The 24,525-nt window shown below is 45.0% G+C and overlaps 1 protein-coding gene across 2 annotated transcripts in view; it reads right to left on the bottom strand.

Moving 5' to 3' along the window:
• TTI1 (TELO2 interacting protein 1) overlaps positions 1-24,192 on the bottom strand; it is a 45,778-nt gene extending 21,586 nt beyond the window's left edge. For both annotated transcript variants that reach the window (XM_077778841.1, XM_077778842.1), the window contains exons 1-3: positions 24,135-24,192; positions 4,920-7,259; positions 39-248 (exon numbers count right to left, since the gene is read on the bottom strand). In XM_077778841.1, coding sequence (XP_077634967.1) covers positions 39-248; positions 4,920-7,221 — 2,512 coding nt within the window. In that variant the 5' untranslated portion in view covers positions 7,222-7,259; positions 24,135-24,192. The remainder of the gene's footprint in view (positions 1-38; positions 249-4,919; positions 7,260-24,134) is intronic.
• Positions 24,193-24,525: the final 333 nt, after the last annotated feature.

The raw sequence follows: 24,525 nt of genomic DNA, 5'->3' as shown, positions 1-24,525 counted from the left end.
AGAAAAAAAAAAACGGCTAAGTCAAAATAAATAGTTACCTTCTTCATTATCAAAATCTGAGACATTTCCATCTGCCACATCCTTTTCTCTGAGGTAGCTCAGCAAAAACTGCTCCAAGTCTTCCGCTGTGGTGGTAATCTCGAGTCCTTTCTCAGGAGTTGCTGGTCTCTGGCTCAGATGACTTCCCTCCACCCCTGCACTTTGCTCTTGGAGTCGCCTGAGATCACCTGTGTCCGGGAACCACTGGGCTGTAGGTAAAGTGTTACAACAATCACCGTGGTCAGGGACAATAAATAGGCATTGTTACCCAATAAGCAGAACAAGCTCTCTGCCACAGCCTGTGTGGCCCCACGTGGTCTAGTCCCTCTGTTTCTCCAAAACCTCATCTTCCAACCACTCCCAGCTGCCCATTAACTGGGCACTTTCCCATTCCTCCGATGTGGCAGGTGTCTTCCTGCCCTAGAATGTTCTGCACATGCTGTTCTCGCTGTCTGGAATACTTTCCCCACTACATCTCATCTGGCTAATTCCAGCTCGCCTTTCACATCTCAATACATGTAGCACTTGCCCAGTAAAGCCATCCCTGGACTTCCCAATTCAATTTAGGTCCCTTACAGGCTCTTATATAGCACTATCTTCTTTCCTTCCATATCAACTCCTCATGCTTTGCAATTACATTTATCTCAAGTGTACTGTTTAGTGTCTGAATCTCCCACTAGACTCTATGCTCCATGCATCACCACCGGTATCCAATATGCCCAGCATGGAGTAGGTGCTCAGAATATATGCCGGATGAAAAAATATGCTAGACTGGAGAATACATGCAAGTGACAAGATTCTGAGTAGAAGATGCACTACTCAGTAGCAGAACACAGGCTCTACAGGGCCTCAGAAGGGACACAGCCCCTCGCATCTGTATTTCTGATGTAAAAGGCCGGCACGGTCTCTCCAAAGCTTTTCCTTCTTCAGGGAGGCTCCACTACTTCTGACGCGTCACCACAGAATAAGCCTTAAACGTGAACTGAACCAGTGGTTTTCAAGCTGTGCCCTGAGGAGCCCTGGGGCTCTGCAGAAATGTCTTAGGGCCACAACAGGGAGGGCCCCGAAGACGGCACGCTAAAGGCGGTGGACTCAGGACTTCTAAACCCTCTCTAACCCAGCAGCTCTGATTTCAACTATGCTTGTATACTGGGGTTCCCCTAGGGCTTCATTTCAAAAACGGCTCTTAACACTGAAAGAAACAAAAAAACCCCAGTGTGAATTTTCACCCACCTTTTACAGACAGCAGGAAAAATACCTCCCATAACCTTTAGCACCTGCTAATCTCCTTTCCGTCAAGGAGCATGTGCACAGAGACGGAGCAACGACAGATGGGAGATGCCAGGGCCAGGCTAGTGGGAGTGGCAGAGGGCAAACACAGAAGAGCCTTCAATCCAAGATCTAGAGGTTCCCATACGTAGGGATGAGTCATGCCATTTCTTCAGTGCCCCAGCCCCAGATGTGTCAAGCCCTAGTACCCTCCAAGGGACTGCATTCCCAACAAGTTAAAATCAGGACCCAGCACTGACAATACTCAAAGCAGATGCGCTGCAAAGATTATTTCTACAGTAGGCCAGTGCCAAATTCTTTGCTCACAAATGGCTTGTAAACATATGAAAGGAAGCTCAACCTCACTCTTAAACTAGGGCAACCTCTTTGGACAGCAATTTGAAACTCTCCGTACGAAACTTAAATGTGGGGTACCTGGCTGCCTGAGTCAGTGGAGTGTGTGACTCTTGATCTCAGGGTTGTGAGTTCAAGCCCCACTCTGAGTATACACATTACTTAAAAAAAAAAAAAAAGAAAAACAGATTAAATGTGCTGTCCTCAAGCCAGTTCTCCTCCCAGGAATTAACCCTACTGATATACTCAAAATGTCCGATGAAAATATTCACTGCAGCATTTTTTTTTGTGGTGGCATAAGACAGGAAACCACCAAAATCTCCACCAAGAAAAGACTGCTTAAATAGCACGCAGCGGCACAGCACAATCCTACGCGGCCACAGAAACGAGCCGGCAGCCCTGCATGCATGATGTGGCACATGTCTAAGTGCTGAGGTACGTGGCGTGGACTCCTCCTTACCTTCAGAGCCACCCTATTTGTGCTGCTCTGAGCCACTGGCCAACTGCTCAGTGGTCCTAGGCAGTGACTGAACTGCTCGCTCTTGCCCTCACAGCGGTACTGGGTCAACGCACGTGAAACAGCGGCGTTTCTGTAACTCTGTTTCCCACAACACGTGCTGGGTTCTCTGCAGACCTTCTGGTGGGAGCGCAAGTGTGGTCTCAGAAGGTGGTTCCGTGAGACCACACTTGCACTCCCACCCTCGAAGAGTGGCCATCAGTTAGACAACGGGCAGGAAACGGAGACGGTGGCACGCGGTGCTGCTCTGATTCGCACAGGACTGAGGCCGCTTCAGTACTGCTTCCTGTTCCAAATGCAAGTAGTTTGGGGCTATTTCCACTCAGAAGAGCTATCCCCCATCTGCTTCTTTTCCTAGGACGCTCTCAAGTCAATCTCAACCATCCTCATTTTTCTCTCTGCAGTGGAGACCCTTCCTCCTCCACGTCAATTAAAAAAGAAGATGAGTGGGGCACCTGGGTGGCTCAGTCGGTTAACTGTCCGACTTCAGCTCAGGTCATGATCTCGCGGTTCGTGGGTTCGAGCCCCGTGTCGGGCTCTGTGCTGACAGCTAGCACAGAGCCTGGAGCCTGCTTCAGATTCTGTGTCTCCCTCTCTCTGCCCCTACCCCACCCGTGCTCTGTCTCTCTCTTGTAAAAATAAACATTAAAAAAAAAAAAAAAAAAGAGGAGCAGGGCACCTGGGTGGCCTGGCCAGTTGAGCTCTTGACTTCAGTTCAGGGCATGATCTCATGGCTCATGAGTTTGAGCCCCACACTGGGGCTCAACAACACATAGGCGTGTGGATAGCACACAGCCCGCTTTGGATCCTCTGTCTCTCTCTCTCTGCTCCTCCCCATCTTCTCTCTCTCAAAAATAAATAAACATTAAAAAAAAAAAGCGCATACACAGGGTTCCTCCTTTAGAGATGAACAAAGATATCAGCAATCCGAGGGAATGTAATTTTCAAGGCCCACGTTGAGGTATCTGAGGGTATATTTAATAGGCCTTTTCTAATGCATCTTTAAAATCTCAAATGGACACACAGTATAGCTCCCCAAAGCACTCAAGGTGGAAGTGCGCTATATTCGGACCGCGGAAGCGAGTCACAGCCTCAAGCCTGTCAGCAGTCAGCCAGCCTCGGTAGTGCTGCCACGGGGGCAGGGACCTGGTTCCTCCCAGTCTACACTCCCATCCCCGCAGCTTATCCAGTACAGATTTCCGAGGGATTGCAAAGTAAACCCCTTCCCTTGGTCTACAAGACCACGCGGGGTTTACCCTTGCCCAACCTTTCGGCTTTGTCTTGTGTCACTCTCTCCACAGTGGCCTGTCTTCCAGTCTCCGACGGCCTCAAGCCCTTTCTTCCCTCCAGATCTGTGCACCAGTTCCTTTTGCCTAAATGTTCTTAAAATCCATAAAAAGGATACGACAGCTCCATATGTACTAAGGGGCCCTTCAGAGCCTATGGGTCTTGTGTTGCCTCCTCAGAGAAGCCCTCCCTGACCACTCTCCTTAAAGTTGCCCAGCCCCGTGGCTCCCTTGCAGTAAGTTGTCTATTTCCTTCATGGTGCTTATTAGAATCTAGGGTGAACTTGTTCAGTGCTTTACTTGTTTCTCATCTCTTCTGTAGTAGCCAGAAAATTCCTTGAGTTTATCTGTCTTGTTCCCAGCTATATCCTGATTACTTAGTGGTATCTGACATGCGGCAGGCACTCCTCACTGAATGAATGAGTTAAAGAGCATTCAGACGGCATGTGAACGTTCATGAATGAATGAATGAATGAATGAACAAACAGTAGAAATGGCATCAGGTACAAGGCAGATGACTGTCTCTGTTCCAGTTACCTGTCTTGCTGTGACTGACTTTCTTACGTGGCCTTGGCTTTCTCGGCTGACAAAATGACGTCGGCGACATTCCCACCTACTTCAGAGGCTATTAGTACAGAAATAAATACTAGAGATAGGGTCTTCGGATAAAAGGGACTCAAGTATATAGCTCATTATTTTTTTTTCACTCAAAGACAGACTATCTAGTTGAGATATTCTTTTTCTTGGAGTCCAAAACTTTGCCTTAATGGTTACTCCGTAGCCTTAATGGTTACTAAGACCTCCAACAGACACTCAACAGAACCAGAAGGAAGGAAAGTCAAACCACTTCATACAATTAACAGGTTAAAACAAAGTTTCTAGACCTCTACTATGGTAGTCACTAGCTACATGTGGCTATTTAAATTAAAATAAAGAATCTGTTACACTAGCCTCATGTAGCCTAGTAGCTACCGTAATAGACAGGACATATATAGACTGTTTCCATCATCACAGAAAGTTCCACTGGATGGCAAGGTTCTACTGAATTATTCCTGCTACTCTTGGTCTGCATTAGCACAGATACTGCTAACTCCAAGTACTGTCAGAAGCAGTTTGGTATATTGAAAAGAACAAAACTATCATAAATCCCAACTTTACTCCTTATTTCCTGCGTGACCCTGGGTAAGTAAGATCTCACTGAGCCTTAGTTCTTCTTTTCTGTAAAATAAAAATGATGTTTACATTTAGTCTGCAGGGTTTACGTCCCTCACACAGAGCAGGAACTCAATATATGGTAGAGGTTATTAGAAGTATAAAAAAAAAAAAAGGCAGTGGAAGCCTAGTGTAACACGCGGGACTGGCCCAGCAACTATTCAATCATGCCCTCCCTTACATAACCACACACAGGCAATAAGATCGGCCCCTAAGCAGCATAAGAGGGGCTTTGAATGTACCTAATGCTGCCAGCAGGGCATGCAGGACGCTGACAAAGGAAGTAGCTCTCTTATCATAAAACTGGTCCAACGTGGCCAAGACATCCTGCACCACATCTGCCACCAAAGGAAGCAGGCTAGCGTCTGAGTTCTGCAGCATGACTTCCAGGACCTTTGGGGTATGGGGGTGCAGAGACAGATGACGCAGATTTAAAGAGATCCCATTCACCAAATAGTCCGAATTTTCATTGATCAGGTGCTGCAGAGAGTCGTAGCCACAAGCATGGCAAATGTCCATCATGGCACTGGTAGCCGCCTGACTAATGAGCAGGGTTTGGTCTCCAGCCTTCTCCAGTACTGGATAGAGGGCTGACATCAAGAGCAAACGGAAGTCTTTTCCTAGGGCACATGCAAAGCGCCCAATCCCTTCCAACTGGATGCATATTTGCCAGATGTTGCTGTTCATGGAGCAAATAGTGGCACTTGGCTTTGAGAAGGCTGGAAAAGATGTAACTTGGCAGGTGTGGGCACCAGATGTGATGGCCTGGAGGCCTGACTGCTTCACTGTTAGCTCCTCTCCCACTTCTTCAGATTCAATACAAGTGATCAAATACCAGTTTTCTTGGCTTGTGTATTCTTCAAGGACAGACGTCACAATCTCTCTCAGTTCCTCAGGGCTTGGTTTAATATGTTTGTCATGAAGGTTGTCCACCTCCAGCCCAGCAGCCCCCACAACCAGTTCGTTAAGGATCATGGCAGCTTGCTTCCGGTAAACCACAGATTCATGGTACAGCTCCAGAAAGTGATCTACGAGCAAATAGAGGTCCCCATAAAAACCAAGAAGCCGGCACACCTGCTGCACGAGCAGGAAGAGCCTCTCGTCGGTGAAGAAGCGGAAGTGTCTCTTCTGCATCCGACTCCACCGCTGCGCGGCCAGGGTCTCCGGGGAAGCACTCAGGTGATCTGAATTCCAGCGCCGCGCTTCAACGATTTTGAGGTCAGTCACATCCAGTTCTAGAACTTGGATAAGCGCTTTGGAAAGGCGCTGAAGATGGGCCACGGAGTTGAGGACAAAGTTCACTTTGGGGCCCAAGAGGTTCAGATAACCAAGTAACACGGAGAGGGTGGAGAATTTGCCCCGATCGTCCTGGGAGTTCATCAGGCGGGGAAGAGACGTGGCAAGGGCATGCAGGTTCTCCGACAGGATGTCGGCGAAGGCTCTGTTGCCTACCACTACCTTCTGGTCTGCAAAATGCCTCAGGACTCTGTTGCACTGGGCTTGGACTTCAGGGCTCTCATCATTTACTAGACCCACCAAAGCCTTCAGAAGGGGTCCAGCTGATCCGACCAGCGACGCACTGCACTTCAGAAGAAGGGCCTCAACGAGTTCGATCAGTGCCAGCCTTACCTTCCAGTGTGGGTGGACTGAAACACACTCGATTATCTTTTTAATGAGGAGAGTCAGTTTGTCGCTGGTATTTTTTACCCACGTGGCCTCCCTGTGAACCAGCAGCTCTGCCACCCTGTGCCCCACTGCGGGCCTCGGCTGGACCTGTGGGATTCCTTCGAGCTGCTCATCGGCCATAATGAAACTCACGGTCTTGTAAAAGATCTTTAGGGAGGACACGACAATGCTGTGCCCCTGTTTGAAGTCTCCTGTGATGACCCTGGTCAGCGCCATGGAGATTCCAGGTAAGAAAGAGGCAAACAGGTCCCCCAGCTGCTTCTGCTCGAGCTCGTCCAAGGGCCTCGGGTGGTCCTGACAATCGCACTGGAGGAGCAGGACCTGCAGACATTTTAAGGCAGCGATCTTAATTTGCTTTGATTTCTCCCGTTCTGCCAGGTCCAACAGTAAAGACACAGCAAATCCTAAACGAGGCAGAGTGGAGGGCTCGTAAAAAGCCAGAATGATGTCCCCATAAGCCGAGTGCATCAGTGTGCTGAGGCCCCAGATCACGGCCAGTTTCAACTCCTCGGACACAGCCGCGGGCTTCTGGGAGTTGGGCGAATAGAGACAGGCAGAGAGCTCCGAAAAGAGCTCCTGGAGAAGCTCTTGTTCCTTCACGCATGTGGAAGACAGGACGAACGTGAGGCATTCCACCACGCTCTGGATCAAGCGCTCTCTCTTGGGACCCGGGGTCTTCAGGGTGAATCGCAGAGGGAAGAGGACGTACTGTTGGAGCTCCTGAAGGGCAGAGTCGCTCACGGCGCGTAACTGCGCCTGCAGGCGCTCCACGCTCTCCACCGTCTGCGTCTTCGTGAGCTGGACGCAGACCGGACGCAAAACGCCAAAGGCCTCCTCTGGGGTGTCAAACACTGCCATTCTGCAGCAGCCTCCTCACCGAGCACGCATCCTGCAGGCTGGAGGAAGAAAACTGCTCAGTAAAGGGCAAGCTCAAGGCAAATACAAAGTGAACCTGCATTCAGTCGATCAACAGACATTTAGTGGGGCCTCTGCGCCAGGCGCTGCACAAGGCGTGAGGGGGGCAAGGGGACTGAAGAGAGACTGCCGCTCTTCTTAGGGGCCCCCAGTCCAGCGAGGGAAGCAGACGGACAGTTGCAACGTGGCCTGCTAAGCATCAGGACAGGCCTGCGCTCATGGTCCCTAGTGAGTGAGGCAGGCCTGTACATCAGAACCCTGGGAAAGCCAGGGTGGGTTCCCAGGAGGAAGATGCTGGAGCCAGACCTGAGGGAGGAATACATAAGAATCTGCGGGCTGTTCTAAGGAGTTTGGATCCTAACCTGTAGTAGTAATGGAGAGCCACTGAAGGTTTTATCTTTTTCTAAGTTGAGGCATGACATTTATAGAGTAAAACACACTAGTCTCAATGTCTAGCTAAGTGGATTTTTGTGTACATAGAGATCTATGTAAGCACTGTCCAAAACAAGACACGGTATTTCCAACACCCAAAATGCTGCCTCAAGGCCCTTTACAGTCAATTGCTATTTCCCCTGCCCAGTGGTAACCTCTATTCTGACTTCTATCACCACGGATTAGTTTTGTCTGTTCTTGTCATGGAGCAGTTTTTAGCGGAAGTTGATATGCACTGAGAAGATGCCTGGGCAGCCAGGGATAAGGAAGAGTCAGAGCTGGGTGAGACCGAGGGCAGAGCAAAACAGAGGGCGGTTGGGGTGCCTGGGTGGCTTAGTTGGTTAAGCGTCCGACTTTCGCTTAGCTCATGATCTCACGGTTCGTGGGTTCGAGCCCCGCGTCGGGCTCTGTGCTGACTGCCAGCTCAGAGCCTGGAGCCTGTTTCAGTCTGTGATTCCCTCTCTCTCTGACCCTCCCCTGCTCACGCTGTCTGTCTCCTAGAAATAAATAAAACATTAAAAAAAACAAACAAAACAGAGGGCGGCAGCCAAAGAAGCGGGAAAACCAGGAGCACAAGCTATCACAGAAACCATGGGTAAGGAGAGTCCCGCAGGATGGAAAGATAGAGGCAGGCGGACAGGCAGTGCCAGGAGATGGGTTTCTGTGTGAGTGAAGGAATACCAGAAAACTCAATACCAGGAAATCTCTTTTCTCTGTGAGGAGAAACTCAAAGTCATGGGCAGACAGTGAACAAGCAGGAGGGTTAAACAGAAGGCTTGAGGAGAGAAATGAAAGTCTCAAATATTCCCTCTGGGGAAGCAGAGCATGCTGGGAAGACATAAAAGTGTGGCCCAAGGGTATGAGGACTAAGCTGAAGCTGGAGACCACAAACCTCCATGCTTGTAAAATGTTGGCACTGGAAGGAGGCTTAGAAATCGTCCAGTCTCGTGGGGTCTGCCGGTCTGTCTGTCTCTCACAGTCTCTCTCTATTGGCTCAACCTGCTGGGGGCTTCTGGACAGACGACGCCTCTCCCTCTCCCCAATCCAATGGACCCTACTGAGCGCCACTGGCTACAAGGCGGGCAGGAAAGTGGTGCCTGGTGGGTGTGTGGGCAAGACCCACTTGGCCTGGAGACAGCGAGCCAGCGCCAGGTTTTCCTCCCGGGTCAGGAGAGGCAAGGGCTCCAGGGCAACAATCAGCCTCCAAAACCCTAGGAAGAGTCTGCTCCACAGAGCTCCTTGGTCTTCTGCAAGCAAGGGCGATGCCGGTTTCGGTGAGGCTTGTTGGGGGAGACGCCTCCTGGTCGCTGTGGCCCCCGAGAAGCCAGGGCAGGCAGAAAGCTCAAATCCTCCCTATCTCAGGTTCCTGATGCCAGGAGGCTCAGCCAGTGGCCACGGCACCCCACTGGCGCCGGCTCACACCTGCATGACCCGAGGCTGCTGTGCCATCCCCTCTGGTACTATAGTTGGAACAGAAGGAAGGGAAGATAACCACTTAAAGGGACCCAGGAGTCAGAGGCAGGGAAAGCTGGCAGAGCGCGCTTTGAGGCCGGGAGTCTTAGATTAACAGAACCTCTCACGGGGACAGATAAGAATTTGAAAAACAATAAAAGCAGTAAAAAGTTGGATCACAAGGCGAATGATATCTCTTAGAATTTTTAAAACAGGATTTGCCACACCAAAAAAAAAAGTTCAGCTGATGGAATTTTTTTAAAAAAAGAAGACTGTGATCCCGTCAGTGGCCTGGAAGATCAAGTAGAGCTGTTTTCAAACTCAGAGCAGAAGGACAAAGAGACAGAACTCGTGACATTGGGAGAACGGATGTGGGAGAACCAGTGTGTAAATAGCGAGGAATTCTGGAAGGAGAGAAAGGACCAGATGGAAGAGCTAAAACAAATAAATAACTGAAACGTTTTTCTGAGATGCAGAAAGATTTAAGTGGAGAGTGAAAGACAGAAGGCTACACACCTAGTAACACTCTGGTAAAATTCCAGTACTCTGAAAGATAGAAAAATCATCTATGCTTTTAGGAAGAAACAACAGATAACTTAGAAGAAGACTGGCTTTGGCTTTCTCATTTGCAACAAGGGACACTAGAAGGCAATGGAATAGCATCTGCTGACTGCCAGTTAAGGACTGTGGCCCCCAAACCCTATATACCGCCAAGAGAGTCACCTGTCAGACTGCAAGCACAGAAGCAAGGATTCAGAGAAGACATTACCCACATACCCTCCCCAGGAAGATCGAGTACTTGAGAAAGGACTCCATGCAAGCAAACAACTCGAAACAGAGACTTAAATAGAAAGATGAATGAAAAAGGAAGCACTGTCTGTTGGTGACTTTTTTTTTTCTTTTAGTGTGGAAAACTTTCTTCAGATAAAATGTTTAAGTGGAAGCCCAGCAGGGTGCCTGGGTGGCTCAGTCGATGAAACATCCGACTTCAGCTCAGGTCATGATCTCACTGTTCGTGGGTTTGAGCCCCGCGTCGGACGCTGTGCTGACAGCTCAGAGCCTGGAGTCTGCTTCGGATTCTGTGTCTCCCTCTCTCTCTGTCCCTCCTCCACTCACTCTCTTGGCCTCTCTCGAAAAATAAATAAATTAAAAAGAAAATAAGTGGAAGCCTAGCATATAACGTCAATAAAATCAGAGGGTCTGGTTGAAGCTGGAGTAAAGGCAATGGGCTGGGGCTCTGCATCTCTCTTATTTGTCTCAGGATTTCAAGAAAATAACCTGGGATCCCGCTGAATTACCTTCTCAGATTATATGACACAAACTGCAATAGAGCCAATGAAGTGGGAACACGCAATACATCCTAAACTGAACTTCTCTGCTCACTCTTCTATGCTCCCTTTGTGATTTACAGCTCTCACCTTGAGTTACAAAACCTTAGCCTCTCTTTCTTCCACCTCCTTCTTAATTCCACCATTCTCTTAAATTTCATCAATTCTACCCCTTCAACATCTTTCCAATCTGTTGGTGATGATAACCATCTATTTAACGTTGGACTGACTGTTTCCTCGCTGGCCCCCTCGCCTCATGTGCTTGCCCTTCCTGGATCCACATTTCACACTGACATGTGAGTCATCTTACCAAAACAAATATCTGATCACTCTTCTCTGATTAAAATTCTTCAACTGCTCTCCCTAGCCTGCCTAATCACCATGGCACTCAGGGCCCTTTGCCATCAGGCTCCCGCCTATCTCAGCAACCTCATCTCTCAGGGCTTCACCCCTTCCACGTGTAAAATGAAAAAACTTGCAATTTCCTGAAACAGGTGACGCTATTTCACATTTGCCTCCTTCTTCCTATATCCCCTTCAGTGCTGTGCAAACAGCCACTCAGGTATTTAGTACACTATATTACCTTGTATACATACGTCTGTCTTTGTAACTTTATTTAAATATTTATTTTTGAGACAAAGACAGAGTGTGAGCAGGGGAGGGGCTGAGACAGAATGGGAAACACAGAATCCAAAGCAGGCTCCAGGCCCTGAGCTGTGAGCACAGAGTGGCATGGGGCTCGAGCCCATGGACTGTGAGATCATGACCTGAACCGAAGACGGTCACTTAACCCACTGAGCCACCCAGGTGCCCCCTTCTTTGCAACCTTAGACTGGGCAACCGTACACCGTGAACCTAGAAGGGCACCTGGCACATGACAAGCACTCACGAACATCGTGCCTGTTCTCTTTGAAGTCGGATATGGTTGGGTATGGCAGGCCAAACTCCTGCTGACAACTAGGAAAAAACAGATAAATTACAAAACCACTTTTTAAAAGCATAAATAGTCGTGGATACAACAAGGATTAAGGGATGAATACTCCAGCGAGGGGTGAATGTGCAGCGAGCCAACAGTTAATAGCTGTTTCTTTTGTTTTTTATTTTCCACCCTCTCTGCATTTGCTAACCCTGGACATGAGCTTGGGATTGTGGTGTGGCCCAGGCCGAGGGCTGTCACTGAGGAAAGAGAAACTGCAATACATTTAATGCGGCTTATGGGAGGTTGAGGGGGCAAAACTGCAGTTTTCAGAGATCTCAAAATACACGGCTTTTGAGAGAAGGCTGCTGTTGGGGGACAATTGGCTGAGAAATGTACAAACACATGAAAGAGACCAACCCACAGGTCACAGTCCAACTGTTGTAAACCAAAAATAAAGAGCAAGTAGACGGACAGATACTTCTCAACAGAAATGATGAAATCAGGAAGACAGCAGAATGACACCTTTAAAGTGTGGAGAGAAAAATAACCACCAATGTTGCATTTTATACCCTATGAAACCATCTTTCAATGTTGCATTTTATACCCTATGAAACCATCTTTCAAAACTGAAGGTAAAATAAAGATGTTTTTAGATAAAATCCAAGCGAATTCATCGCTATCAGGTCTGCACTGAAGGAAAAACTGAAGGGAGAAAATGAATCTAGACAGAAGCATGGGTAGGTAGGGGGCAATGAAGAACAATGGAATACACGAACATAAAATAATACTGGCTGTACAGAACCATAAGTATGATGTCTTCTGCAGTTTAAGTATATATAGAAAACCAAAATAATGCACAAATAATAGCAGGAGATGTAAAAAGAATTATGTAATTATGTGTATTAAGAGTTTAGGAATATCAGGAGGTAGTAAAATAATTTATATTAGCAGATAGTTTATATTAACAGGTCAAGAATGCATGTTGAAATTTGCAGGGTAAGCACCAAAAGAACTGTAAAAGAATATATACTTAATGAGTTGAGACAGTGGTAAAAATGGAATACTTTTGATTTACCCAAAAAAAAAGAAAGGTTAAAAAAAAATGAAAAAAGAGAAGCAAAACCAGTGGGTCATCAGAAAACAAATACTAAGATGGGAGAGAGAAGCCTAACTGAAACAATGATTATATTAATTCTGACTTTCTCAACAGTAGCACCGTTGGCATTTTGGGTTTGATAATTATTTGTTAGTGGAAAAGCTGTCCCATGCATTGTAAGATATTTACCACCATCTTTGGCCTTTGTCCTCCCAATGTTAGTCAGTAGCATTCCCCCAGATGTGACAATGAAAAAGGTCCTCAGACACTGCCAAATGTCCCATGGAGGGAAAAAATGGCCCTTGGATGAGAACCAATGGTTTAGAGTCACCATAATCCCAATCAAAATCCCAATGGGGTTTTTGTAGAAAGCAACAATATGACTCTAAAACTGATACCAAAGACGATCTTGAAGAAGAGAGATTAAATTGGTAATCTGTGGTTTCTTATGCTATTTGATTTTACAATTTACTGTAAAGGTATAATAATTAAAGTCAGTGTGTTATTAGCATAAAGAATGACAGACTAACAGAACCGAGTATTTGTGTGTGTGTATGTGTGTGTGTGTGTATACACACACTTATATATACACATATATACATATACATACACACACATACATATACATATGTGTATACACACAGGTATGTATGTATGTATGTATATGAAACAGATCTGCATACTGGACAAGGGGGATTCTGAAATGACCTAGTGGAAAGAACAGTCTTTTTAGTGGAAGGCTGTCCATATGAAAACATATACATGCCTTGATTCCATCAGACACTGGATTCAAATGTGAAATGTAAAGAAAATGTAAGAAAACAGAGAAGATCATCTTTGTGATCTTGGGGTAGGCAAAGATTTCTTAAACAGAATACAGAAAAGGGCTAACCATAAAAAAAAAATTGACAGACTGGATTACATTAAAGAACTTCTGTGCATCAAAAGACACCATTAAGAGAGTGAAAAGACAACTCATACAGTAAGGAGATATTTGCTACATATCCGACAAAACACTCATGTTGATAATATAAGATTTCTCTTAAGTCATTAAGAAAGTCATAAGTCATCGGTTTTCTTTACAACCCAGAAGAAACATGGAAAAAGACCTGAACAGACATATCAAAAAAGAGGATGTCCAAATGGCTAATCGACATATGAAAAGACACTCAACATCATTAATCAGGAAACTAAGATTTAAAATCTCAACAAGATATTACACACCCACCAGAAAGGGTAAGCTGGGAAAAAAAAAAGAAAAAGAAAGAAAGAAAGAAAAGAAAGAAAAAGAAAATACAAGGTGTTGGCAAGGAAATGAAGCAACTAGAACTCTCATTCAGTGCTGGTAGGAATGTCAACTGGTACAACTACTTTGGAAAACTTTTGGCTGTATCCTTCTAAAAGGTGAATGTACACATGCTCTATGATTTAGTAATTCCACTCTTTGATAAACACCCAACAGGAACGCATACCTAAATATATCAAAAATGCATTCTGGAATACACAATCCACAACTGCTCCTGAACAGAAAGTACCCGAATGTCTTTCTACAGCAGAACGGATAAATTACGGTACGTTCTCTTAATGGAGCATTCTACAAATGAGGATTTATCACAATTGGAGATCTTCAAAAAAATGGGTTATATAGACTCAGAAATATATAAACCAGCTTTATGTAAGGAAGAGAGTAAAGCAAATTGCTACTCTGCCATGACTATAAAAGGCAATCATATACCTTTATGGGATGGCCATGAAATCACACTTGTGTGACCATATGTTAATTACAGAAGGAATCGTTTAGGGATTTAGAGACTCAGGAGTTCCAGACTCTCTTCCTATAAAACGCAACCCTGATTATTTAAAGTGGCACTGCGAGGTCTGGTGTTGCTGTAACTGACAGCCCCAGGGGCATTCTGGCCCAAAGTGGTACTGGGCTGAGGCCTTCAGAAAGAGGGGATTCCCTGGCTGAGTAGAGAAAAACACCCAGAGTTCAAGTGCGGCAGACAGGGACCGAATAAACATAAACCAGTTCTCGACTGCCGATGGCCAACTATACCTTACCTGCTCTGTGAACCCACACTGTGGTTGTGGGGAGCAGTCACTGGAGAGGCAAGGGAAGAGACCTGCAGTCGTAGTGCCTGGGTGAGCCTGTTCCCCACCACACCTCTCTCTGCCTTGTCGTGGGATGGGTTAGGGACCTTCCCTGGGCCACGGCATACAGGTGAAGACAGACCAGACGGGGCAATCTGTACAGGATGAAGGGCTACGCCTTACAGACACTTAAAGGAGAAGATGGTCAACCACAAGGAACTTAACTACATCATACAATCAAGAAGTGACAAAGGGAGAAAAAAAGAAGTATAAAAGAAATTTGGAAAAAGAATGAACATTAACAGTGAAGTGTTCATGGAGGGAGGAGGATTTGTGTTGGAATTTGGGGACTACACGTTTGGGGCTATGCATGAAGACTGCTCCAGGTAAATGGCCCGTTACAAGCAAAGGCCAGGAGGAAGAAGAGTGAAAGCATCTCATAAATGCAGAGACAAGGCAGAGACGCCATCACGGCAGGCAAGCCACACCTCACCCAGGACTGACGTCCTGATCACCTGGGCCTTTGCACCTGCTGTCCTGCCATACATATATCCTCGTGATCTGCCCTCCCATCTCTTTTAGGGTTTTGCTCAAACATGAATCCTGAGTGAGGCCTTCTCTGATCACTCCTGTTTAAAACCATAATCTGTCCTCACTCACTCCTCCCCACCCTGGCACTCCCTATCTCCTTTCTCAGAGTTTAGTTCTCCTCAATAGCACTCAGCTCCCTCCCTCAAACCAGCTTATCTACTATTTGTTTACTGTCCTCTCCTCTCACTAGAATGTAGGCTCAGAAGAGTGACACTTGACAGGTTTGTTCACTGCTTCTGGCACAGAGCAGGTATTCAGTAAATGCCTGCTGAGGCAACAGCCATACTCTACGATCTGGTTCTCTCACTGGTAGAGCTTTAACATGAGCCATGCCTCAACTGGATTCTGGGAAAAACTGTCAACCTCTTCTTCTCGTGGGGTAATTCCTACAGGTAGATGATATCATCCTTTATGGGAGGATCATGCTAGATTCATTCTTTTTTTTTTTAATGTTTTATTTATTTCTAGGAGAGAGAGAGACAGCGTGAGCAGGGGAGGGTCAGAGAGAGAGTCACAGACTCTGAAACAGGCTCCAGGCTCTGAGCTGGCAGTCAGCACAGAGCCCGACGCGGGGCTCGAACCCACAAACCGCGAGATCATGACCTAAGCGAAAGTCAGACGCTTAACCGACTAAGCCACCCAGGCGCCCCTAGATTCATTTTTAAGGGGCAATCATAGCTCTAGATTTTGGCTGGGCCACTTTTAGGCTGTTTCCAGGACAGGGACAGGATAAGAACACAAATCTGACTAACTGGTTTCTCTTCTTGGCTCTACATCTGGCTGTGTGATTTCCGTGAATTTCAGTTTCTTCAACATAACACGAACTTGGTAGAGAAGATCATCTCCAGGAGTCCTAACTTTGAATAACAAGCATATGGGTACAAAGACTGGGTTTAGATTCCGGAGACCAGAGTTCAGACCTGAGAACTGCCAATACAAGTTCTTGAACAGAAGGAAGGGAATTAATACTTGTTGAACAAAACTCACCAAATGCCCGCATGTGCTAGGTATTTTAGGTACATAAAAGTTCCTCACCCATAAGCTGAGTAACACCAGGCTCAGAGAGGTTAAGTGATGCCATGGTCGCACAGCAAGCAACGTCAGATGTGGGATTCACCTCAAGCCTGTGACTCCAAAGGTTGAATGCACACTTTCCACTATACCACAGGTGCCCCCAGTCTGTTTATGAGAATCAAGGGGGAGCAAAGTAAGTACAGATTCCAGGGCCCTACACCAGAGCTACTGAGTCAGAATCTGCATGGGGTGGGGGAGGCAGCAGGTATGCCTATGAAGCTTTTTTTTTAAATTTTTTCAATGTTTTTTTTATTTTTGAGAGAGACAGAGAGACAGAGTATGAGTGGGAGAAAGGCAGAGAGAGAGAGGGGGAGACAGAATCTGAAGCAGGTTCCAGGCTCTGAGCTGTCAGCACAGAGCCTGATGTGGGGCTCGAACCCACGAACTATGAGATCATGACCTGAGCCAAAGTTGGATGCTAAACTGACTGAGCCACCCAGGTGCCCCTAGGAAACTATTTTAAAAGTTTGCAAGGTCAGTCTGATGACCAGCCAGGCATGGGAATCCCGCATTGTATACATTCTACACAAACTCTATTTTCTAAGACTAAAAACCAGGTGACGGAGGGGCTACGTACTTAGTATCCATCCAGCAGTAAGTGCAGAGCACACTGGGGGGCCACTGCTTTGGGTTAAAATGATTGGTTTATTTGTGTGCCTCTCCAATTGAATAGGATAGTTTTTTAGTGTTGCAGCTTTACTTGTGATTTTCCAGCATCTGATACAGTGTCTGCCAAGCAGTTCCCACTCACTGTTTGTTTAATAAATCAGTAAAAGAGGGGTGCCTTGGGGCACCTGGGTGGTTCAGCCGGTTAAGCGTCCAACTTTGGCACAGGCCATGATCTCACAGTTTGTGGGTTTGAGCCCTGCGTCAAGCTCTGTGCTGACAGCTCAGAGCCTGGAACCTGCTTCAGATTCTGTGTCTCCCTCTCTCTCTGCCCCTCCCTCACTCATGTTCTGTTTCTTTCTGTCTCAATAATAAATAAACATTAAAAAAAAAAAAAGAGGGGTGCCTGGTGGCTCAGTCAGTTAAGCGTCCGAATCTTGACTGGCTCAGGTCATGATCTCCCAGTTCATGGGGTCAGGCCCTACACTGGGGTCTGTGCTGACAATGTGGAGCCTGCTTGGGATTCTCTCTCCCTTTCTCTCTGCCCCTCCCCGGCTCATGCATTCTCTCTCTCTCTCTCAAAACAAATAAATAAATAAACATTTTTTTTAAATGAGTAAAAGAAGCTGTATAAACATGAAACCTCCAGCATACTCTGATATTTTGTAGCCTCCTACTTCTTTCTACCTAGAAATGTTTCCTTAGCATATACTATGTGCCATTCACTGTGCTAAGTTCTTGACAAGGAAAGGGAGATGCAAAGTTAACTGGAGGGTCTAGCCCTGCAAGGGAGGCATATACAGCAGAACCCTAAGGCATATACAAAATAGAAGGTGGAGGAGGGGTATCAAGGAGACTTCCCTTAAATCCTTCCAGAAATTACTTTAAGCTCATTTTGTTTACAGCTGTCCTCTACAGAATACTTGTGAATCAGCGTCTTATATTACACTTATACTATGTGCCTACCCCTTCTACCACATATGAAGTTCTTTGGTAGGCAGTACATTCTAGAAAAGTGGTTCTTAACTTAGAAAAGGGAGCACATTAAGACTATATGCTCTTTTCCCTCATCATTGGGTAGTGTCAGAGGAGCCCTGTGGACAGTTATGACTTGCACTTAGTCCTGAGATAATGAGGCCACCCCTAGTGCAGTGCAGTGCACACCAAGTAAGGAGTGGAACTCTTAGCTCTACTGGACGGTAATGAGGAGCTCTTCCCCTTGCGGGGGGGGGATCAAAGGAGGCCAAGTGAGGAATCTGGACTTGTACCTGCACTTGACAGTAAGGAGGGGGGCACCCCTTTCTCCTGCAAGAGTGGTGTTAGAGAAAGCCAGCTAAAACAGAAGACTTAAATAAGATACAAAGCATCAGAACATAATGCAAAAAGTCCAATCAAAAATCATTCATCATACCAAGACCCAGGAAGATCTCAGACTGAAAGAATAAAGACAATTAATACAATCAACATTGAGATGACAGAGATTTGAGAATTATCTGACAAAGTTATTAAAGCAGCCATAATTAAAATGCTTCAATGAGCAATTCTGAACTTGCCTGAAGCAAATGAAAGGATAGAAAGCCTCAGCAAAGAAATAGAAGATATAAAGAAAAAAACAGGGGCGCCTGGGTAGCTTAGTCGGTTAAGCGTCTGACTTAGGCTCAGGTCATGATCTCACAGTTTGGGGGTTCAAGCCCCACGTCAGGCTCTGTGCTGACAGCTAGCTCAGAGCCTGGAGCCTGTTTCAGATTCTGTGTCTCCCTCTCTCTCTGACCCTCCCCTGCTCACGCTGTCTCTCTCTCTCAGAAATAAATAAAATATTTAAAAAAAAATTTTTTAAATAATAAATGGCAATTTTAGAACTGAAAAATTCAATAACAAATAAAAAGGTCAGTAGATGAGCTCAAGAGCAGAATGGAGGGGGCATAGGAAAGAATTTGAGTTGCAAAACTGAATAACAGAAATTACCTCATCTGAACAACTGAAAGAAAAAAGACTGAAAAGAGCCTCAGGGACCCATGAACCATAACAAAAGATCTAAGAGTTCCAGAAGAGGAGGTGAAAAAGGGCACAGCTGAGAAAGCACTCAAAGAAATAATGGCTGAAACCCCCCTCTAAATCTGGCAGGAAACATACATCTATATACTCAGGAAGCTTAGTGAACCCCAAACAGGGTAAACCCAAAGAAATTTACAGCAATTATATTTACATCATAATTAAATTTCTGAAAATGAACAATAACAACAAAAATCTTGAAAGCAGTTAGAGAAAAACTTGCCTGTAGAGAAAAAAAACAATTGGAATGACAATGGATTTCTCATCAGAAACCATGTATGCCAGAAGCAAGTGGCACAATAACTTTCAGATGCTGGGAGGAAAAGAAAAAAGAAAAAAAAAGCTATCGAGACAGAATCCTATACCCAGCCAAAACGCTCATCAGGAATGCAGTGGAAATTAAGACACTCTCAGATGAAGGTAAAGTAAAAGAAGTTATCACCATCAGGCCTGTTCTAAAAGAATAGCTAAAGGAAATTCTTTAACAGAAAGGACACATTTTAAAAAAAAAGTAAACTAGGGGCACCTGGGTGGCTGTCAGTTAAGCATCCGACTTCAGCTCAGGTCATGATCTCACAGTTCATGAGTTCGAGGCCCACATGGGGCTCAGTGCTGACAGCTCAGAGACTGGAGCCTGCTTTGGATTCTGTGACTCCCTCTCTCTCTCTGCCCCTCCCCTGCTCTCTCTCAAAAATAAATAAACATTAATAAAAAGAAATGTTAGTGTCAAGGAGGAAGAAAGTACATGGTAGCGAAGGTACGTATAAATTAATAGGCTTTCCTTATTCTTTTGAGTTTTCTAAATTGTGTTTGACAGTTGAAGCAAAAATTGTAACACCGATCTGGATCTAAACGAATGTGTACAGGAAATATTTAAGACAATTAGATTACAAATGGGGGAGGGTAAGGAGACATAAAGGGAAGTAAGGTTCCTATACTTCACTAGTGCTGGTAAGGATAAATTATGTCCCAATAATGCAATACCTAAAAGAACCATTAAAATGGTTTCAAAGAGGTACATTCAGAAATGCAAAAATAATAACATGGAATTCTAACAAGTGTTCAAGTAACCTATAAGAAAGCTAGAAAAAGAAAATAGAGAAACAAAAACCAGAATAGAAAACAAAAAATAAAATGGAAGGGTAAGCTCTATCATAATAATTACATTAAATATAAAAGGTCTAAATATACCAACAAAAAAACAGAATGTCCGAATGGATTAGAAAACGTGACCTAAGTCTATGCTGTCTACAAGAAACTCTCTTCAAATAGAACGATATAGGTAGGTTGAAAGTAAAAGGACAGACAAAAAGAGATATTATGATGCAAACATTAATCAAAAGCAAGCAAGAGTGGCTATCTCAACATCAGATAGACTTCAGAGCAAAATAAATTACCAGAGATAGGGAGGGACACTCTACAACCATTCAAAGGGAAACCAATCAGGAAGACTTAGCAATCTTCAATGGATTATGTCAAGACATAAATGCTAAATACAAAACAACCACAAAATGTGTGAAGCAAAAATGCAATAAAACTGAAAGAAGTATGGGTGGTCACACAAGTACAGATGGTGACTTCAACATTCTTCTCTCAAAAATTGATAAAACAAGTAGAAAATCAGCAAGGATAACAGAATCAACAACACCATCAACCAACAAGATCTAAGCCACATTTAAAACACACAACCCACAACAGGAGAAGACAGTTTTAAGTGACCATAGAAAAGATACCAAGATAGATCATATCAGGCTCCATGAAACAGAGACTATAGTATGATTCCCAAACACAATGGAATTAAACCAGAAATCTCAGTAATAGAGATCTATTACTGATCAGGAATATCTCCAAATGCTTGGAAACTAAGCAACACGTTTCTAAATAATCTGTGGATCAAAGAGGAAATCTCAAGGGAAAATTTAAAAGATACATAGAAGCGAATGAAAGTAAGAATGAATGAATGGGTGGCTCAGTTGGTTAAGCAACCGACTCTTTGATTTCAGCTCAGGTCTTGATCTCAAAGCCGTGAGATCCAGCTCCGCATCAGGTTCAATGCAGAGTCTGCTTGGGATTCTCTCTCTTCCTCTCTCTCTCTGCCCTCCCCCCTGCTCATTTTCTCTCTTTCTCTCCCTCTAGAAACAAACTTTTTTAAAAAAAGAAAGGAAANAAAAGGGGAAAGGTCCCAAATCAATAATCTAAACCTTAAGAACCTTGAAAAAGAGAAGCAAAATAAAACCAAAGGAAGCAGAAGGAAGAACATCATAAAGAGTGGAGCAGAAATCAATGAAATTAAAAACAGAAAATAGAGGAAAATCAATGAAACAACTGATTCCTTGAAAAGATCAATAAAATCAACACACTTCTAGCAAGACGGATGACAGGGAAGGAAAGACAGAGAAAGATCAAAAGAAAAAGAAAAGAAATCCTCAGGCCCAGGTGGTTACACTGGGAGCTTCCACCAACCATTCAAGGAATTAATACCAATTCTACACAATCTTCTAGGAAAAGAAGACGAGGAAATCTTCCCAACCTATTTTACGAAGCTAGTAATATCCTGACACCAAAACCCAACAAAGACAATACAGAAGTAAAAAACTGCAAATTTCCTCCGTGAACATAGATGCAAAGATCCTAAACAAAATGCTTAGAAAATGTAATTCAGCAGCATGTAAAAACAATTATATACCATGACACAGCAGGGTTTATTCTAGAGATGGAAGGCTGACTCAATATTTGAAAATCAATCAGTGTAATTAGCATTTAGTGGGCTAAAGAAGAAAAATATCACATGATTATATCACCCTCATCGTTCAGACTTCTAAGTGTTGACTCAGTCACTAGGCCTATCTTCTTTCTATTCCCCCTATGACTCCCACACTTAGATCTCCATCTCTATCAGATCTCTCCCTTGAACTCCAGACCCATAAACCCGGCTGCCTATGGAGACACACATGTACAAATCTAAACTGCTTTTACTCCTCAGGCCAGCTCTTTCTGCAACTCAGTAAATGCAATCTCCTCTTTTCATGGCTGCTTACGATAAAACCTTTGGGACCACATAAAAACTCCTTTTTGTTTTACATCTCTTATCTAATTTGTCAGCAGGTTCTTGTCTTCCTCTAAAAGACAAAATCCCCAGATTCCTATCTCCAAACTCTGACCGTCTCTCACCACCTCCACCCAGTCCCTACCTTTCACCTGGGTTGTCGCAACAGCCGCCGAACTGGTCTTCCTGCTTCTGCCCTTACTATTTTCTACTTAACACCCACAAAGTTCTTTTGTTCAAAAGCGTTCAGTGAACTCTCATTTCGTTCAGAGTATTATCCAAATTCCTTACTATGGCTTACAAGTTCCCATGTGATGTGGCCCATGTCATGTGGTCTGTGGCTACTTTTCTGAACTCATTTCTACCCTTCTGGGTCATTTTCTCTCCAGCCTTACCATCCTCTTTGCTGTTCCTCAAAAATGCCAACAGTGGTCTAACAACTGTACTTGGTTTTCCCTCTGTGTAGAACATACCACCTACAGTATATGGCTTGTTCTCTCATTTCTTTCAGGGTTCTTATCAAATGTCACCCTACCAGTGAGGGCTTCTCTGACCCGCATACATAACAATCTTTCCTATCTTTCCACAAATGCATTTCTCACCCTCCTTGATTTTCATGCAAGGTAGGTATCGCTTTCTGACTTATTTTATGCTTGTATATTCTTTTAATCTACCTTTCCTTGTAGAAGGTAAGCTTCCTGGGACACAGATCCTGTTTGCTTAAAATAGTGCTTCAAACATAGGTGCTCAACAATTATTTGTTGAAAGATATTTGTTGAAAGGATGAATCACTAGCTCAGGAGTGAAGACTTCGGGATCAGACATCAGATAACCCTGATCTGACTCCAAGCTCTGTCATTTTCTATGTCCAAGTGATATTGGACAGATTACTCACCCCTTTTCATGCTTTCTCATCTTTCAAATAGTGATAATAATCCTCATCCCACAGAACTGTTGTAAGAATTAAATAAAACAAAGTACATAATGTGCTTGATACAAAGTGACTTGGTATAAAAGGGTTCAGTATATGACGGTGCTACTTAATACAGAAACATGGTCTAGATTTGGGCTCAAAGGTCCTTGGTTACAATTATGACTAGATATTGACTGTGTAATTTTAGGCTATTCACCTTTTTTATATTAATTTAATCAATTAGCTATGAATAAAGTGGTGGGATGAGGAAATAGGTAAGATGCAGTCCTTTCCCTCTAATCTTACTTATGTGATCTTGGGCAGGTCACCTAACTTCTCTGTCTCAGTTTCCTCATTTGCCAAATGAGAAGAACATAACTACTTTATAGCTTTCCCATGAGGATGAAATGAGTAACTGTGTGGAAACAGTGTCTAACCCATAGCAACTGCTCACTATGTTGGCTACAATTATGATGATTCTAGTCTAGAAGAGAGTAAAAGCATCTGAACAAAGAACTGCAGTGAGAGCAAAAACAGTCACCAACTAGAAGAATGTTTCTTAACTGGAGTTTGCCCATTACTGGTAAACTCCACAATAATCAGTAAAATTTAAAACTCGGTTATGTCTACAGCAACCTAACTCCCTACCACCACCCCACAGCAGTTAGAAAGACAAATTTCTTTACTGATTCGATAACTGGACTTTAAAACTTTTAAAAAATAGGTAAAGGGGTCAGAGTCTCAAATAGTGTTTTAAAGGTCACTGGAACCACTGACTTCCCTGTCCCCACCCTCAAAAAAGTCAACATATTACTTAAATTTGAGAACAGTCAAATGGACCCCCCCTGGGCAAGGGCAGCACGTAATTTCCTGAACGAAGCAAACAAATTAAGGGCATAAAGGTGTTTTATGGCGGTGCTGTCACAGACTGAACGTCAGAACGGGACATTAAAGGGTGGTGCTGGAGCACAGCAGGCGAGAAAAGGGGCGTCACCTTTGAAGAACAGCAAGAGCCAAGACGTGAAAAGTGCACGTGGGTGGTTTGGCAGAACCAAAAGGAAGCTTTTTAGGGGGACAGCCAGAGAGCAGAACGCGTACGGAGAAGAGCGCGGCCTGGGGCCTGACAGGTGAGGGAGAAAGCAGCCCCCACCCTCCCGTACCCACTCCTGATCACTCAACATCAGCGTTCCCTCGGGATCCCCCCCACTGGCTCTCAGTTGCCGAGTTCCCTCTACCTCCCGCCACTCTTCCCTTACCTCGTCTTCCAGCCTTTCCCTCTCTCCCGCCTCCTCGGCCCCTCCGGAAGTGACGTATTAACTAGTGCGCCGTACAGCGCCAGAAAGGTTCTGCGGGAGCGGGAGAAAGTGTTCCGGTGAGACTCACTGCGCCTGCGTGCGGGTGCGATCGGTCAAAGCGCCTTCCGGAGGCCGCCGAACTGCGCCTCTCTCCTCGTCTGTTGCTTTCGAAGTGCCCTAAGCTAGATTCAGGGGGGCCGCCGCCCCTGGAGGGGCGTATTTCTGTAGCTCTGACACTTCCCGGTGCCCCGCTTCTCCGGCCCTTGCCCTTTGACCCAGCTCTCACGGCGGGGTGAGAGGTCGGTGGCCATCTTGTGGCGGCGGCGCGGGTGGCTGTTACTGCGGAGACCTA

The sequence above is a fragment of the Crocuta crocuta genome, unplaced genomic scaffold (assembly GCF_008692635.1).
Source record: "Crocuta crocuta isolate KB4526 unplaced genomic scaffold, BGI_CrCroc_1.0 scaffold248, whole genome shotgun sequence".
NCBI classification, from domain to species: Eukaryota; Metazoa; Chordata; class Mammalia; order Carnivora; family Hyaenidae; genus Crocuta; species Crocuta crocuta.
This window is presented reverse-complemented; position numbering and strand designations above follow the sequence as displayed.